At 37.0% G+C, this 15,803-nt stretch overlaps 3 protein-coding genes and 3 pseudogenes across 3 annotated transcripts; 2 read left to right on the top strand and 4 right to left on the bottom strand.

Moving 5' to 3' along the window:
• The first annotated feature begins 487 nt into the window (after nucleotides 1–487).
• LOC120156107 lies at nucleotides 488–1,565 on the top strand (annotated as a pseudogene).
• Nucleotides 1,566–4,706: 3,141 nt separating this feature from the next.
• LOC120156108 lies at nucleotides 4,707–5,650 on the bottom strand (annotated as a pseudogene).
• Nucleotides 5,651–6,061: 411 nt separating this feature from the next.
• On the bottom strand, nucleotides 6,062–7,187 carry LOC120156085. The gene is made up of 2 exons (XM_039167496.1): nucleotides 7,033–7,187; nucleotides 6,062–6,944 (listed from the first exon to the last, which is right to left on the bottom strand). Exons 1-2 carry the CDS (start codon nucleotides 7,166–7,168, stop codon nucleotides 6,466–6,468), a joined length of 615 nt encoding a protein of 204 aa, XP_039023427.1. The 5' UTR covers nucleotides 7,169–7,187; the 3' UTR covers nucleotides 6,062–6,465.
• A 472-nt stretch (nucleotides 7,188–7,659) lies between these two features.
• Nucleotides 7,660–8,252, bottom strand: LOC120156156. Its single transcript, XM_039167564.1, has 2 exons — nucleotides 7,899–8,252; nucleotides 7,660–7,868 (listed from the first exon to the last, which is right to left on the bottom strand). The coding sequence occupies exons 1-2, from the start codon at nucleotides 8,230–8,232 to the stop codon at nucleotides 7,675–7,677; spliced, it is 528 nt and encodes a 175-aa protein (XP_039023495.1). The 5' UTR covers nucleotides 8,233–8,252; the 3' UTR covers nucleotides 7,660–7,674.
• Nucleotides 8,253–8,321: 69 nt separating this feature from the next.
• On the bottom strand, nucleotides 8,322–9,020 carry LOC120156155. Its single transcript, XM_039167563.1, has 2 exons — nucleotides 8,629–9,020; nucleotides 8,322–8,583 (listed from the first exon to the last, which is right to left on the bottom strand). Exons 1-2 carry the CDS (start codon nucleotides 8,991–8,993, stop codon nucleotides 8,337–8,339), a joined length of 612 nt encoding a protein of 203 aa, XP_039023494.1. The 5' UTR covers nucleotides 8,994–9,020; the 3' UTR covers nucleotides 8,322–8,336.
• Nucleotides 9,021–12,030: 3,010 nt separating this feature from the next.
• On the top strand, nucleotides 12,031–13,332 carry LOC120156157 (annotated as a pseudogene).
• Nucleotides 13,333–15,803: the final 2,471 nt, after the last annotated feature.

The raw sequence follows: 15,803 nt of genomic DNA on the forward strand, positions 1-15,803 counted from the left end.
CCTTTTGTAATTTAAAGTGACCAAATATTTGCTTCATTTATACAAGTACGTGGGGAGGTTGGAATTTGCTTTTTGTTTTGGTTTAGTTTGGGAGTAGTTAACAATAAGGTGCCCATAGGTCTCATCAAATCCACTCTCTCTATTATTTTATTATATATATATATTAGGTCAGACCAAATAAGGGTTTTATCTAAAAATTTGAGTCGAATAAGATTTTTTAAGTTTAAATCAAATCGAGTGACAAGCGGAAAAATATTATATTCGACTAAGATTTAGATGAGTCAAAAACTCAATCCGACATGACTCATATTATCCTTAATCCTATCATTAGGGTTAGGTTTTATAACCAAAACACCTCTCAAGAAAAAAGGGTTTGAACTACTTCATATCATCAAATCCACTTTCATATATATAGAGAGAGAGGCAAGTAAAGATCTCTCATTCCATCCATCAACTGGTCTTCTTCTTTGCTAAAACAATCTTAAAAATGGCTAAATCTCCAGTGCTCACCTGCAAATCTTTCAAGGTCTTTTTCTATCTACTATTACTGGCTGTCACCTTCACTTGTGCTAATTCAAAAAGAGTCCTTGATGAGGTCAAAGAACAACCGCAAGTTGTCGACGACATAGCTCAGCCGGCTGGTCAAGCGGTCCCTGCCGCCACCCCAAGCGGTCCGGATGACGACGTTGTCCACCGCTCCCCGAAGTTCCTGCTGCAGTGGCCGCCCCCGATGACAATGAGGCACCAGTAGCTACTCCTGCAGAACCGATAGCCGGCCCCGGTGCGGCGACCGCGGCTGCGACAAGTGCCACAACCGGAAACCCCGGGACACATGAACCTACACTGTCCTTTTTCATGCATGACATCCTAGGTGGATCACATCCATCGGCCAGGGTGGTGACCGGTGTGATCGCGAACTCGGAGATCAACGGCATACCATTCTCCAAAACCAACAACGACCTTTTCCCGGTACAAGGCGCCGCCCCACTTCTAACCGGCGTGAACGTTAACAACATCAACAGCTTCAACAACCTTATTAACCCCAACAACGTGCCTTTCCTAACAGGCCTAACCGGTGCAAACCAACGCTGTCCTACAAAACACCGGCAACAACGACAACGTTCTCAACTCCGGCAGCCAACCTTTCGTCACCGCCGGACAGCTCCCACCCGGCACTCTCCAGAGGCTCATGTTCGGTACCATAACCGTGATCGACGATGAATTAACCGAAGCACACGAGTTAGGGTCATCTGTGCTAGGCAGGGCACAAGGGTTCTATTTGGCTAGCTCATTGGATAGTAACAGCCAAACCATTGCCCTGACAGTCATTTTGCATGGAGGTGAACATGGTCACAGCGAAATCGAGGACACCATTAGTTTCTTCGGTACATCGGACGGTGTCGCCGGAATCGCAGATTGCGGTGGTCGGTGGAACCGGGAAGTACGAGCACGCGAAAGGGTACGCCACGGTCGAGACACTTCTTCACCAGGAGGATCAACACATAACCGATGGTGTGGATACAATCCTGCATTTCGATGTTTACCTGACGATCACCGAGTGATGTCGGCCTTTCGGCGGATCAGCGGTGGTTCATCGTTTCAACTCTGTAGCATATTATCGTGTGACGTGTGTTTCATATGTTTTTCAAGCATTTGGTACTGAAAATTTAATGGAAATGTCCAAGGTTTACTTATATAAATAGTAAAATTATGTTCTTATAGTATTCCTATAATTTGAACCTATTGAATGCATTACTTAATTGTTAGTTTCGTCATATGAGACCATTTTTATCAAATCATCATTTGTTTGTTATCATCGATGAGACTATACCATCGTCTAAATCAAATTCGAATACCTGAACTTTGTCACTATCACAATCTTGCAAACAAATAGCGTTAACCTTGCCACTATAAAGATTCCTACCAACCAAACAGGCCACGCTGCAGCTGCACTTACAAGCTTGAGACCTAACAACAGCTGCTACGTCATCGCCAAACCTTGAAAAAAAATCCAATCTGCAAAATCTGGCTTTAGCAAGGATGACAGCCATGGCATTCGATCTTCTTGAAACAAAGGCCCCGAGGCATGACAAAGAACAATAAAAACGAGCTTCCTGAGTGAAGTAACGCTTCTGCAAAGCTCTTCACCCAACGCCTTTGTCAAGTTCTTTTTTCTTTTATATTTTAATAGTTCTGTCTCTCTTCTTCTTCTTCTCTGCGGAAATGGATTTGTCCTGGAAAGCTCGAAGAGAATCGAATCTTCTCCCCTGGCCGATTTTGAAGTATTTAGAGTTTCAGGAATCTTCAATCTGGTAAACTTGCCGTTGATGCACTTCGACTCATCTCCATCTCCTGTGATAATACACCCTTCTCTAAGTTCTTTACCCCAACATTATAAAGTTCATCCACTCGTTCAACCCAATTTTCCGAGAATATTTCCTTCAAATACGACCATTGAAGATCCTCTAAGAACAGATAAAGGTCTTCATCGTCTATAGTTGATATAAATGTCTTATCTGCAATTCTCTGAACCTTTATTTCCCCTAGACCCCACTTATGTAGCCTATCTTCTATGCTAGAAGCACTGCAAACTGACCTCATGGTTCCTACCAGGCGCCACCTCAATGACCAAACATCTTCCTGTTCAAAGTGGCCAAGAATCCTTTTGTTTTCAAAGCCCGCCTGCTTGAGTTTTCCCCACTCTTATTCTCAGCTACCTCTATCCTTGCAACCTCTGGCACTGGTTTCTTCCCTGTCGAGGCTCTTGAGACATGCTTCGCAAATGACACCGATATTATGTAGTTATTTATCTTCTTCACCCATTCAATCTCTCGACCATTCTTTCGGCTTCCATCCCACAATCCGTTCTTACGAAAATGAATCTCGTCCCTCTTCTACTTCTTTTGTTTGCAATGAATACACTCAAGACTTTGTCTTGTCTTTCAAACACCTGCCAAAGTCCCTTCCAATGTGGTTTCGGTGGGAGGTTATCAACGAACATAGAAACTACCTTAACTCCCGATGTACCCATTCTGTATTGATACAGTGTTGAAGTTTGCGGAGTTGGATTTCAACCTAGTACGAGTACATCTTACCTTGGTAATTCCTTCAGCAGAACCCCGCCAAGACTGGTGCCGCCTTGTTAGCAGCATTGTTTAGCCCGGACCTCAGCCTACGGATATCCCGAAAGTTATTGTGAATGGAGGTTCTTGCTTGGAGCATCACGGCTGGCAAGGTATTGCCATTTCATTTCATCTTAACATGTGGAATGACTATAAAATGATAACATACTAAAATTTTATTTTTGAGTGATAATGAGTAATCTAATTAAACTATAGTTAAAATCGATTTAACCGACTGAATTAATTTTTTTTTTATAATGTCAGTTAATTTTAAGTTCTGTCAGTTAACGATTAACGATTTTTTCAAACTTCGATTATCGATTTAACCTAATTAACTTATTGAATTAATCGAATTAGCTAAAAATATAAAATATATATTATATATTATTTATAAATTTCTATTAACTCAGTTAACCGAACTTTGTTTGGTTCGGTTAATTATTTTTAAAAAAAAATTAGTTTGATTAATGGCTAAAAGAAGAAGAAAAAATCAGTTAATAAAATTTTAGAAATTTGATTTGATCGGTTAACCGAGCCAACCGATTGAAAACCACTATTAAAATAATAACATACTAAAACTTTAAATATCTTAAATAATAACGGAATAAACATTATAGAAATATCTTTCGAAGATAATAACATGCAAGGTAATATGTTCGAAGATAATTCTCAACTATTTGATATTGAACGCTCACATTCATGGTATTCCTGGTGCTCGAACCAGGGACCCCAAGGAATAATTATTCCTTTACTATCGAAGCCGTTTGATTCGTGCGTTCTCTATAAATTTAAAAAAAATTGTTCTTGAAATGGATTAATAAAAGGGTAAATTACACGGTTAGTACTTTAATTATCAATTTTGATTCGTTTAGTACCTAATTTTTTAATTATTTTCAAAATTATACCTAAAGTTTAGTTTTTGTTTCATTTTAGTACTCTACCGCTAAAAACTTCCAGTTTTTGTTTCATTTTAGTATCATGTTCAAAATTTAACGTTAAGTTTTGAAAGAATCAAAGTTTAGGTACTTGATACTTAACTCAAAAATCTCGCAAGCAACTCTAAAAAAAATAATATATTAAAATTTTATTTTTAAACATTTATGTGTTGATTTTTTTAAAAAATACAGTATAAGATTTTCATGTACTGAAGGTTTTGGTTCGAGTTTGAATTATAACCAAATTAAGTTTAAGATTTTTTTTATTTCGAGTTTCAATTCATGGTTTCCAGTTCGAGTGGAGCTTGAAAATTTTAGGCTTGTGAGTTTTCAAACCGAGTTGGGTTTCTTTTTAGAGTTTTCGAGTCGAGCCAAGCTCAATAATACTCGAGTTCAACTTAGACCCTTGTTATAGCTATGTGCTTAAGAACACTGAAGAAATGAGTTCATACCAACTTTTTTTTTTCTTGAAATTTCTATATATTTATATTTTCAAACGCAATTGTTCATTTTTGAATACGAGACAAGCAGATTGTTGATTTTTCCATTGATTTTCATATTCATGATGGTACAACTTTTCAAATATTTAAATCACACCAAATTACAGGCACCTTCACTTAATCACACTAAATCATAGGTATCTTCGTCTCTAATAGGTAATATAAACAGTGAACTCTAGCACAGTCTCAAGCCATCGGTCTCCGTCTGATTATTACTCGCCGGTAATGTCTTCACGATGGCGAAACCTCTAGCGTTGACATATTTTCCAGTGCCCCCCATGATAGACAAATGCGACTCCGATACGCCGGTCCGATGAACCCCGAAGAAGCTAAGCGTGTCAGCGTAGTGTCCGTCTGGAACATGGCCGTAAACGCCATCGTTTGACTTGTTCCATCGACCGAACTAGCCACATAGAACCCTTGTGCCTTGCCAAGAAACTCTGAGCCTAGCTCGTGTCCTGCTGTGAGTTCATCGTCGATGACGGTCATGGTCCCGAACATGAGCTTTTGGAGTGCAGATCCTGCAGGGACTTGGCCACCAACTAAGGCCGGGAATCCCCCGTTGTTGTTGTTGTTGCCGGCGTTTTGCAGCATGGCTTGAGTGTTGCCACCGAGGCCAGAAAGCAATGGGACGTTATTGTTGTTTAGAAGGCCGTTATTCCCACTGTTTTGGTTTATTCCATTGTTCACTGGGAGGTTTGCACCATTTGGTTTGGCAAATGGAAGTTGACCATTGAGTGCCGGGTTGCTGACCGCGCCGGTGACAGCTAGAGCGGACGGGTTCGATCCGCCGAGGATGTCATGCATGAAGAAGGTCAGGGTGTGGTCAGGGTCAAGCACAGGTTGGCAACATTGGGTCCCGTCGGAATCGGACCCGTGTTTGCTCCCAGACCAGGGTTCGCAACATTGGCTCCTGTGGGAATCGGACCTGTGGTAGCACCCACACCAGGGTTGGCAACATTAGCTCCTGTGGGAATGGGACCTGTGGTAGCACCCCACCAGGGTTGGCAACAGCAGCCCCTGATGGATTGGAACCAGTGGTTTCAGCCACACTAGGATTAGACTTTGTGCCCACTGAGGTGGTAGTCAACGGTGGTACCATGACCGGATTCGCCGATGGATCCGAGGGTTGCTCGTCGAGCATTCTTGCTGAAGTGGAATGCAATTGTGAGGGAAAGAAGAATAGAATGAGTTTGTAGGTTTCCATATCTACAAAATTCAGGATGATTTGCTTCAGTATTTTTTTTTCTTAATGGATTGAAAGATATGCAAGTGTGTGTGTATATATATATGTATGCATACATACATGTATATATAGGTCATGTAATGGAGTTGTTGAAGTGTCTATAATCTCAACAAAAACATTAGATACAGAAAGTGGAGTTGTCCATATGGATCAGGTCAGCTAAAAGTGGTTAACCATATTCATTTACATGTAGCAAAATTGCAGAATATAATTCTTTTTCTTGCAGAGTTCTTCACAGTCATCAATGGCGGTCCACAAATATTTCTTTTCTTGAGTTTTCACACCAATGCAAAGAATGAATCAATACACTAACACGACTGACATAGACCAAAAATTTTCCTACATACATCTCTCTCACTTTCTCAATGACATGAAAATGCGACATTCGAATGTGAAAAATCGAAAAAAAGAAAAGAAAAAAACACCCTCGCTTTTGGTTTTGATGATGCATGTAAAAATGTGTCAAAACCATGTTTTGAAAAAACCAAATCTATATGGATAACAAAGTGACAATCTCTGCTGCTAGTTCATCAATCAATGTATTCTCTATTTCTCTACCGATTGCTTCGATATCATATCCTAGGGATAACCATTCATCGTCTTTTCCGAAAACTTTCTCCGACGATTCCTTTTCTTCTTCATCTTTGGCCTCATTTTCTCGGCTAACCAACAACTTGTAAAGCTCTTCCACAATTTCTCTCGAGTTCTGCGAATAGCTGAGCCTTCTTGCAACAGGTTTTGCCCACATGAGGACTCCTAACAGAATTTTCCATTAGACCTGAATTTATGCGGTCGAAAAGTAGCCTCCTATCCGGGCTCTTCCAAGATATCTGTTCACCGTACTTCTTCTCTAGTGTCTCGAACACCGACGGGCTTATCTGAGTTTCTAGAGATTGACATCCGTTAAAGATTATATCCAGGTTTCTATAATGAAAACCTGCCTCGGTTAAGACATCGACCAAATAGAAGAAATCCCTACTCACTGCAACTCCAAACAACTTTGTTGAATATTCATTTCCTTTATCCTTAAAAGGCTCGTCTACTGCATCATTTTCATCATCGCTTGAAACAACCATTCCCGGTCCTTCAGAGTATTCTTCACTTGACTCCGATTTTATAAATTCGAGTTTCCGCTTCACGTCTGATAGCAAACGAGAACAAAAAAGTTAAAATAGAAAAATGAGGGGCAAAGAATCAAAACGTTCAAGGAATCCTTCTGTTTTACTAACCATTTAAGCTATCGGTGACACTCAAAAAGCACTTATAGCTCAATGAATTCTCTTCTAAGAATGGTGTTTCCAAAACCGATACCGGACTGGGCTGATTAGCTGTCTGCAAGGTCGCCAGAAAGTCAGGGTCTGTCATTGATATATCTTCCTGCAAACATTACGGTGAAACCCAAAAAGAGTTACTAAAAGTTAGACGCATCGACCGCAAGATACAGTGCACATGTAATGCACACATCGACTGTATTTGCACATCCACATTTTGACTGTATAAAGTAAATTACAAGATTTTATACTAAATTTATAATGCAGATTGATTACTATACCTAAAAAATTAATACTAGTTTTGTTAATCCTATCAAACTAATTGGATACTTAAACAACATCGAACCTGTTGACTCCAAGCATCGGGGATACAAAAGAAATTATGGTGTTTCTCCAACATAGTACAGTCTGTCGATACAAACTGGTGCTGGTTATAATTTCCAGTAGACTTGGCAGCAGCATCCGAGGTTTCTACAGAAACCACCATATCAGAGACAATGCTTGAGGTCCAGCCGAGTACATCTCAGGTACCACACAATCCTCGGAAGACATCTTCCTATCCATGAAGTCATTCCATTGATCAACTGGAATAATACGTTTTCAGAGAACATGGAATTTTCTTCTGGCAAGTGGTTTTTTTTGATTCCAATGATTCTTTTCCAATTCTAGGTCTGGACTGGATTGAGACTGCTTGCAGTCGGGTCGCAAGTTTCTTTGTTTCGAACAATATTTCCCACTGGGAACCTGCTTAACTGACTTCCTTATAGACCAAGGAAACACCGACCTAGTAGTCAAACACGAATCAACATGAAATGCTTTGGGAGTAGTCTTGGTTAGAGTACTTTCAACAGATGTAGAATATGATTGTGATTTCAAGTCTCCAATGACATTGTTTTTCCAGCCATGTTTACTGCTAATGCCAAAAGGACCACGAAAGTTAGCACGTTTAGCATGATCGGGCAATGCAAGCATTTCACCAAGTGATCTGCTTCTGCCCCTACCCCCAAAAGCAAGTCCAATCTCCCGAAAGTCTTCACTCACCCTCCATCTTTCAAAGATCTGTTGCTTTGGTTCAAGACCCACATGTGATCCGCCTAAGTCGTAACATGAGGGCTTGTCCCAGTTGTTCACATCAGAGTTATTTCGGGAAGAAAACATCAGGAACTCTGGCTCTTTTGTAAGACCTTGAGCACCACTGAATCCTAACCTTGGCGGCTCAAAAGAAGTTTCAGAGGAAGGGATAGATCTACGCGTGGAGGATTTTACACCATTGAAAAGTTCTTAACTCGAGCATGCGAATTTCCTTTTCCGTGACCAAGGAACCCTTTGTGTTTACTATCGGTCTCAGCCTCTATAGGCTTTGGTTTCAAAATGACAATTTTTCTAGAGGAAGGACATCTTTCATTGTTTGATTCCAGATGAAATCTAGGAACAGCAGAAGTACTATCATGCCCGAATTCCCTTCGAGAATCTTTTACGAAGCCATTCTCGAGTGTCTGAAGCACCTTAGGATTTTCTTGATCATAGAAATGCTTGACGATCAGATAATCTGGTTTCCCGAAACCATTTTCAGAACAACCCTTTCTAGAATCCACAAATCCTGACCCTTTGACATGCTTTCGTTCCGGAGACGATCTTAAGTCTACACTTCCCTTTTCTATCTCTACTGATTCTATTACTTCAAACGCATCGTCGAACCCCTTTGTCTCTTCAACGCCGAACCGAAACGAACTGCGCTCACCGGAAGAGCGCTTCTCCCAAGCACCTATCGAAGCAGCTTTTCGCAGATAATTCTCTGAGAGCACTCTTTGAAGCTTTCTCTGCTTATTGACAGGTTGCTGAGATTGGAGTTGATCAAGTCCCATGAACCTTGCAATCACACTCGACGTAGCCGATTTAGATTCCGTTTTTCTCGACATCTCCTCTACACAAAGCAATTACTCCCTCAGTTCAATTGCATTCTCAAATGCAAAAGAGCATCAGCAATCGGAATCAAAGAAACAAAAAGAATAAACAACTAATCGAAACAACAATCAATTAGAAACACTCTTTTTCTTCCAATTAAATAAACTAAAGTTTTCAGCAATTTAATAAGAAAAAAACAAAAGATTAAAGCAGCAAGAATTCATTAAGCACTCATATGAGCATCTGATAAAGCCAAAAAGAGAAAAATGGGAAAAAATTTATAGAAAACTCATAAATGGAAACAAAGTGCAAAAGCAATAACTATCTAAGAAACAAATCATTGAAAAAACAACCTTTCTTTTCAAAGTAAATTAGAAACATAGCATGAGGGGGGGGGGAAGCTCAACCCCATTATTCCAAAAAGGGGATTCTTTTAATATTCAATTAAACCAATTAATCCAAATCGAATACTAATCTAATCCAGTTTTCTACCTCCATAAAGGCAATATCCCAGCTTTGTTCTTGCTTAAAGACCTAATTACTCAACAATTCTAATCAAAATTCATGAAGTAACAAGAAAGGAAACTTCCATAAAAATAAACCAATTTAATCCTGGTGTCATCAAGTAACAAGACCCAACTTCAACAAAAGCAAACAGTTAAAGTTTACCACAAAAAGGAAGGAATAAAAACCCAGAAAATGAAAACCAAGAAAATGAAATCCCAGAAAAAGAAGGGAAGAAAATAGGAAGAAAGATCTGAGTCTGACTTTAGGGTTTAGATGCTCAAGCCCATCAGAATCATTTTCAGCTCACACTGATTGATAATTACAATTTTAAAAGAATAAAGGTTTTAAAATAAGGGATCAAATGATATTTGTCTTGCTTATAATTCACGAAACAAAAGACAAGCCGACATGTAGAACAAGTTGGTAGGTCAAACCCTTTTTAATACAAAAAAGAATCAAATTTTACACCAAAAAAGAAGAAGAAAAGAAGAAGTTCTGGGAAATGGGTTTTTAGAGATGAAATGGAAGATCGAAAGAGATGAAGAAATGGAGGATTGGATTTGGAAGAAGAGGTAATGAATTTGATGAAATTGAAGAAATGGGTATTTGTAGTTTGTAGGGACATAGCTTTCGCGTTCTTGTTGTCTTTTCGTTGCTACCCGCAAATGAACTGTTGATAGGCGGGTTTCCCGCCACCAAAAGAATTGTCTTTTCTTCACTTTTTATTAATAAAAATTTTATTTTTATTTTTATTGTTTTTATAAATTATTAGTTTTATAAATGAGTTTTATTATTATTATTATTATTATTATTATTATTATGCTTGATCCGAAAAAAAAACGAAAGTCTAAAATAGATTTTAATATAAGATTAAAAATCAACGAAAATATAATAAGATTGAAATGTGATAAAAAAATTATAATTTTTAAATTAAAATATACATTTTAATTTAAGACTAAAAATCAACGAAAATATAATAAGATTGAAATGTTAAATTAAATTTTTTAACGGCGGCTATTAAAATAAAACAAAAATTTGACTTTAATTATGGTTTTGAATAGAAAATTTAGATATTAAACGATTAAAATTAATAATTTATGTACTAACACGTCATTTACCCAAAAGTTATATATGTAATATCTTTTGTATCTTTACAAGCTATATACTAAACAACCTTGAAGGTCGTCAAATAACTGTTTATCTGTCAAATTTTCTCAATATATTTGTTAACATTATTCATAAACATATTTTACGTTATTACATATATAATAATATAATGTATTATATTAGATAAACATATATAAATTTAGGATATATCATTAATAAAATATATATTCGAAAAAATTTAATTTTAAGATAAATAATACATGCTATGTTCAGTAAATTTCCTCAAATAATGTGCTAAGAAAAAATAATTTATATGGAACGGAGAAAAATTATTTTCTTGACTAAGGTGGAATTGCACGAACCAAATAATCTTATTGGTAGAGGAATTGTTGTTATTCCTTGAGGTCTTGAGCTCGAACACTAGAAGTGATCATTCAATACCAATGGTACATGAGGAAAACGACAGGACCGTCAGATGTCTTTGGGAAGACGTTTGGAAGACACGATATCTTATGAGTTGATACTCTTAATATGTTCAAATTATATGTAGTTTAAAAAAGACGTATGTCTTCCGGACGTTCAAATAATTTAGTCCGTTTTCATGCAATATTCATCCTATCTCAGTTGAGAAATAATTTATCTAATATTTTTCTAAGAACCAAATGGATCTAAAAGAATTTACTGAGCAAATCAAGCACCTAAGGTAAAATTTAATCTCAATGTTACGAATATAATATGTTAAATTAAAAATTTTTTCCATAATATATTTCTATATTATTTAATTTAATTATTAAAAATATTTCAAAAAATTTTTTTCTTTTCTACTTTGATTATTAACATTTCAATTTTGTTAATCAAACCATTTAATTATATAAATACTTTAATCAAATTATTTGTGTTAATATCTTTTTAAGTTCTCCTCTCGATTCTAATGTTTTGTCCTGACTAATCAGAACTGACCCGCGTCACACCCCTGATTTTGGTGAATGAGTCTCCTAACAGAAATTTTCTACATACACAATAACTCAGACCAAGATCTTAATTAAGTGATATCAAGTGACTTATCACTTAAACTAACCCTTATTGATTATTTATCGTTAATATTTAAGGAAGAAGACAAAAATATTTTAAATTTGGTAACTAAAATTAAATAAACTGAAAATATAAGATACCACCCATATAATTTACCCAAGAATCTATGAAAAGTCAGAGAAGCTTTGGAAAGACAGAAAATACCATTGTTGGGTGTAAATCCAAATGAAAAATAACATGGACAATGACCCTTTCATTGGCATGTATCATTAGGTCCACGTTGCCCAAAACTTTGGGAAATTTGAATTTATTATAATTTGCCATGCAATTTACAATCAAAACCATACCTGCTCTCTTCCTTCTCTCTAAGGTTCACTCTTTGATTGTTTCTTTCTCAAGAAAGAAATGGCTTTGGAGATCTGTTAAGGCTGCTTCTGGTGCCCTGATGTTCTTGGAGACTGTATGCTCTCTTTCTCTATCATCATCTTGTAAAAGAAGTATCCTTTTTTTCATTTTTTTGGGTGATTTTGATTCTGGGTTTTTGAGTTTGATTTTGTATTATGTTTCCAGGTCCTTTCTGCCAAAGGGTTCTCCTTACTTTGGAGGAAAAGAAGGTTCCTTACAAGTTGCACCTTGTCTATCTCAGTGACAAACCCCAATGGTATATTGTTTGGACTTGAAGTTGTTGCCGTAAATTTGTGGTTATTTACTTATTACAGTAATTTGTGGGGGGGGGGTTCATTTGGTTTAATAGGTTTTTGGAGATAAGTCCAGAAGGAAAAGTACCAGTGGTGAAGTTTGATGACAAATGGGTGGCTGATTCTGATGTGATTGCTGGAATTCTTGAAGAGAAGTTCCCTGAGCCTTCTCTCAAAACACCACCTGAATTGCCCCTGTGTATGCTGCTTCTCACCTTATATCTCTTTAATTCCATCAATGATTATCCCTTTGAGTACTGTGTGCTTTGATTTGTCGATGGGAATCAGTTTCGCTTGTCTGCCGTTGGCGATTCACCCCTTTTAATTTGGGTGGAGAATCGCCGACGATGATAAGAACATAATTGGGATTGCAGGAAGCCAGCCTGCTTTCCATTCTCGGTTGTGGTATTTATAATGATCTTTAATGTGTGTCAGTCGTAGTATCGTGAGGGCTTACTTATAGGTTGATTAGTCCGGGAAAATCTGGCGGTCAGACTTTGAATTTTATATCGATAGGCCTTTTAGACCTGTTAGAGATCTTGTCTGAAGGTCTTATTCGCACGTTGTAGCTGAAGGTCTTGTCCTTTATTGTATATAGGATTGAATTGTTTCTTTGAAAAAATATGGACACCATTTTGTTCTTGAGATCCCTGAACCGATTATTGATCTTTATTCGCTTTTTCGAGGCAGCGGCTCGAAAATATTCGGAGCTTTCGTCACGTTTTTGAAGAGCAAGGATGCAGACGATGGATCAGAGCAGGCTCTGGTTAATGAACTGAAGGCATTGGATGAACATCTTAAGGGACGTGTGAGGATAAATTTGTCGTACCTCTTACCGCAAGTTTTCCTAATTTTTCGAACTATATGAAGCAGGGACCATTCATTGCCGGCGACAAGATTACCGCTGTCGATTTAGCTTTGGGACCGAAGCTCTACCATCTTCAGATCGCTCTCGGCCATTTCAAGAAGTGGACTGTTCCCGAAAGCTTGACTGCCGTCCACAAATACATGAAGGTATGTGAAGATAGTCGTTTTTTTTTTCATTTGAATATTATTTATATTTTATTATTATTATTATTATTACTAAATAATTTTAATTACAAATAGGCCCAATACCCGAGGCCCACTTAAAACCAAACCCGGAGCCCAAGGGAAACCCTAAATTGATTAGGGTTTATATCCCCAACCGTCGCTCCTCTTCTCAGTCGTTGGATCTAACCTTGATCCAACGGCCCACATCCTGCTAGATGAAACCCTAGGGTATCATAACCCTAGGGACACTCGGCTGCCGCTCCATGTTGTCGTCGCTCCACGTTGCTGATGCTGCTGCCACGACGTCCACCAAAGGCTTCCAGAAGAGTCCTTCCAGCCGCACACGTCGCTCAACAGTGAGTCACCACTGGAAGTCTGGTGACTCACCAAACTTGCACCCTATTAACTGGTCCGAGAGCCACACCATCGATGGCTATAAAAGCCATCGACCACCTACAAACAAAAGGAACGAACAGAGAGCAGAAAACCACCACGAACAGAGGCGAAAGATCCAAACACAAGCCAAATACCACACCAACACAACAACCATTCAAAAGAAAACAAGAGAAGGGAGAGAAACTTACCACATCCGTCGGAGCCCTCCAAATCGCCGTCGAACCGAAATACCGAAGGTATTTCCTTAATCTAGGAAATATTGGAGGGTCAAATCGCCGTCGAACCGAAATACCGAAGGTATTTTCCTTAGATCTAGGAAATATTGGAGGGTTTTAGGAGAAAAGGATATAGGATTTGGTTTTAAGGTTTAAAAACGAAGGATTTTGGTTAATTTGTAAAATTTCAACCACCGTGAACGGTGGCCGACGGGAGTGTCGGTGTCGAAAAATGGCTGCCGGGCGGTGGCCAGTTTTCTTTCTGGCCAAAGAAGACGAGAGCTTCTCTCTCAGAGAAGCCAAACCAGAAAATGAAAGAAACTGGCCCAAGGAGGCCGGTTTTTGGATTTAAATACCTCCCCGAACGATGTCGTTTGGGAGGGCATGCCTGTAATTTAATAAGGGTAAAACCCTTTCCGCAGTCATTCAAGTTCTATAAATTTACATTATGGTCACTAAAATCAACTTGTATGTCCTTTAATTTGGTATTTCAATTTTATTTTTTTATATTTTCGCCACTAATATATATGTTGATATATATGTTTAGGTTAAGGTTAAATTGCATTATTAATGTTTATATATTAATGTTCGAATTATAGTTTTAAGTTTTAAGGATATTTAAGTTTATATTTTTATTTTAATCCCTAATAGTTGATCTTTTATTAGTTTAAGTTAATTTTATAATTTTGTTTTATTATTTTTTATATATGTTTAAATTATTATTATTGTATTATCTTAATCATATAAAATATATATATAATATTTATTTATTTTATTTGTTTTCTATTTAAATCCTATTTTTAAATTTAATTTTATAAATTACTTTTTAAAAAAATAATAATCATATTTTAAATATTTTTTTAATATTAAGAAATGGACTGTCTTAAAGCACCTAGAAGTCATTTTCTGATATTCTTAAAAAAATAAATTTTTATAAATTATAATAATTTATTTTAATAGAAATATTTTATCAATATTTATTTATTTTTTAATATTAAGAAAGGAGCTGTCTTAAAGCACCTAGAAGTCTTTTTCTGATATTTCTAAATAAATAAATATCTTATTTATTAACAGATTTTTTAATTATAGTAATAAATGTGAAATAACAAGATTATAAATTAAATATATATTTGAATATTTAAATTTCTAATAATAGAGACAATTTATAATTAATAAGTATCAATTTTGGGCGTTGTGGGGTGCTAATCCTTCCCCAAACGTAATCGACCACAAATCTCTTTTTATTATAAAAAGAACGAATTTTTTGGTTAAAAGCAGACCCGTTATCTTTTAACTGATGTTTTCTTAAAAACTCTTTTAAAATATAATTTTTAGGTATTCGACCTACCTGACCCAAAAGGCCGATGGCAACTCCCTAAACATTTTATAAAAAATCATTTATTCACATTATTTTCCCGCCAAGTAAAAATTTTGTACCCGGACGAAAACCGGTTTTTCTACTATATGCAATGCATCTACTATATGCATAATGATGTATGTTATACGGTACCCTATAATCCATGTTGTTCCGACTCGGTTTTTCTTGAAATACTTGTATCTTACACCCATATACGACTGCACTTTCATACATGGGTATGGGAATATACCCCTCTATATACATAGAGGACCTATATCCGACACTCGCACGCAAGTCCGACTAAAATAGGTTGCAATGGCATGGGGGCATGATCATCCTCATACATCAACGATGATAGCTAGATGGCTGTTAAGATCTACTCGGACTAATGTCGGTGTTGTTTAATATACTTCAAAACTTTCGTGTAATCGAAGAATTCTTAGATGATTATATTCTCGTGGGTATTCTCAAATGTGTTGA

The sequence above is a fragment of the Hibiscus syriacus genome, unplaced genomic scaffold (genome assembly GCF_006381635.1).
Source record: "Hibiscus syriacus cultivar Baekdansim isolate YM2019G1 unplaced genomic scaffold, ASM638163v2 tig00111213_pilon, whole genome shotgun sequence".
Classification (NCBI taxonomy): Eukaryota; Viridiplantae; Streptophyta; class Magnoliopsida; order Malvales; family Malvaceae; genus Hibiscus; species Hibiscus syriacus.

Coding starts and splice junctions, on each gene's coding strand:
- LOC120156085 (XM_039167496.1), bottom strand. CDS start 7,168: ATGACAGACCCTGACTTTCTGGCGACCTTGCAGACAGCTAATCAGCCC. Junction 6,945..7,032: donor TGTCACCGATAGCTTAAATG/GTTAGTAAAACA, acceptor GTTTGCTATCAG/ACGTGAAGCGGAAACTCGAA.
- LOC120156156 (XM_039167564.1), bottom strand. CDS start 8,232: ATGTTTTCTTCCCGAAATAACTCTGATGTGAACAACTGGGACAAGCCC. Junction 7,869..7,898: donor AAGTACTCTAACCAAGACTA/CTCCCAAAGCAT, acceptor TTGATTCGTGTT/TGACTACTAGGTCGGTGTTT.
- LOC120156155 (XM_039167563.1), bottom strand. CDS start 8,993: ATGTCGAGAAAAACGGAATCTAAATCGGCTACGTCGAGTGTGATTGCA. Junction 8,584..8,628: donor TCTGAAAATGGTTTCGGGAA/ACCAGATTATCT, acceptor TCAAGAAAATCC/TAAGGTGCTTCAGACACTCG.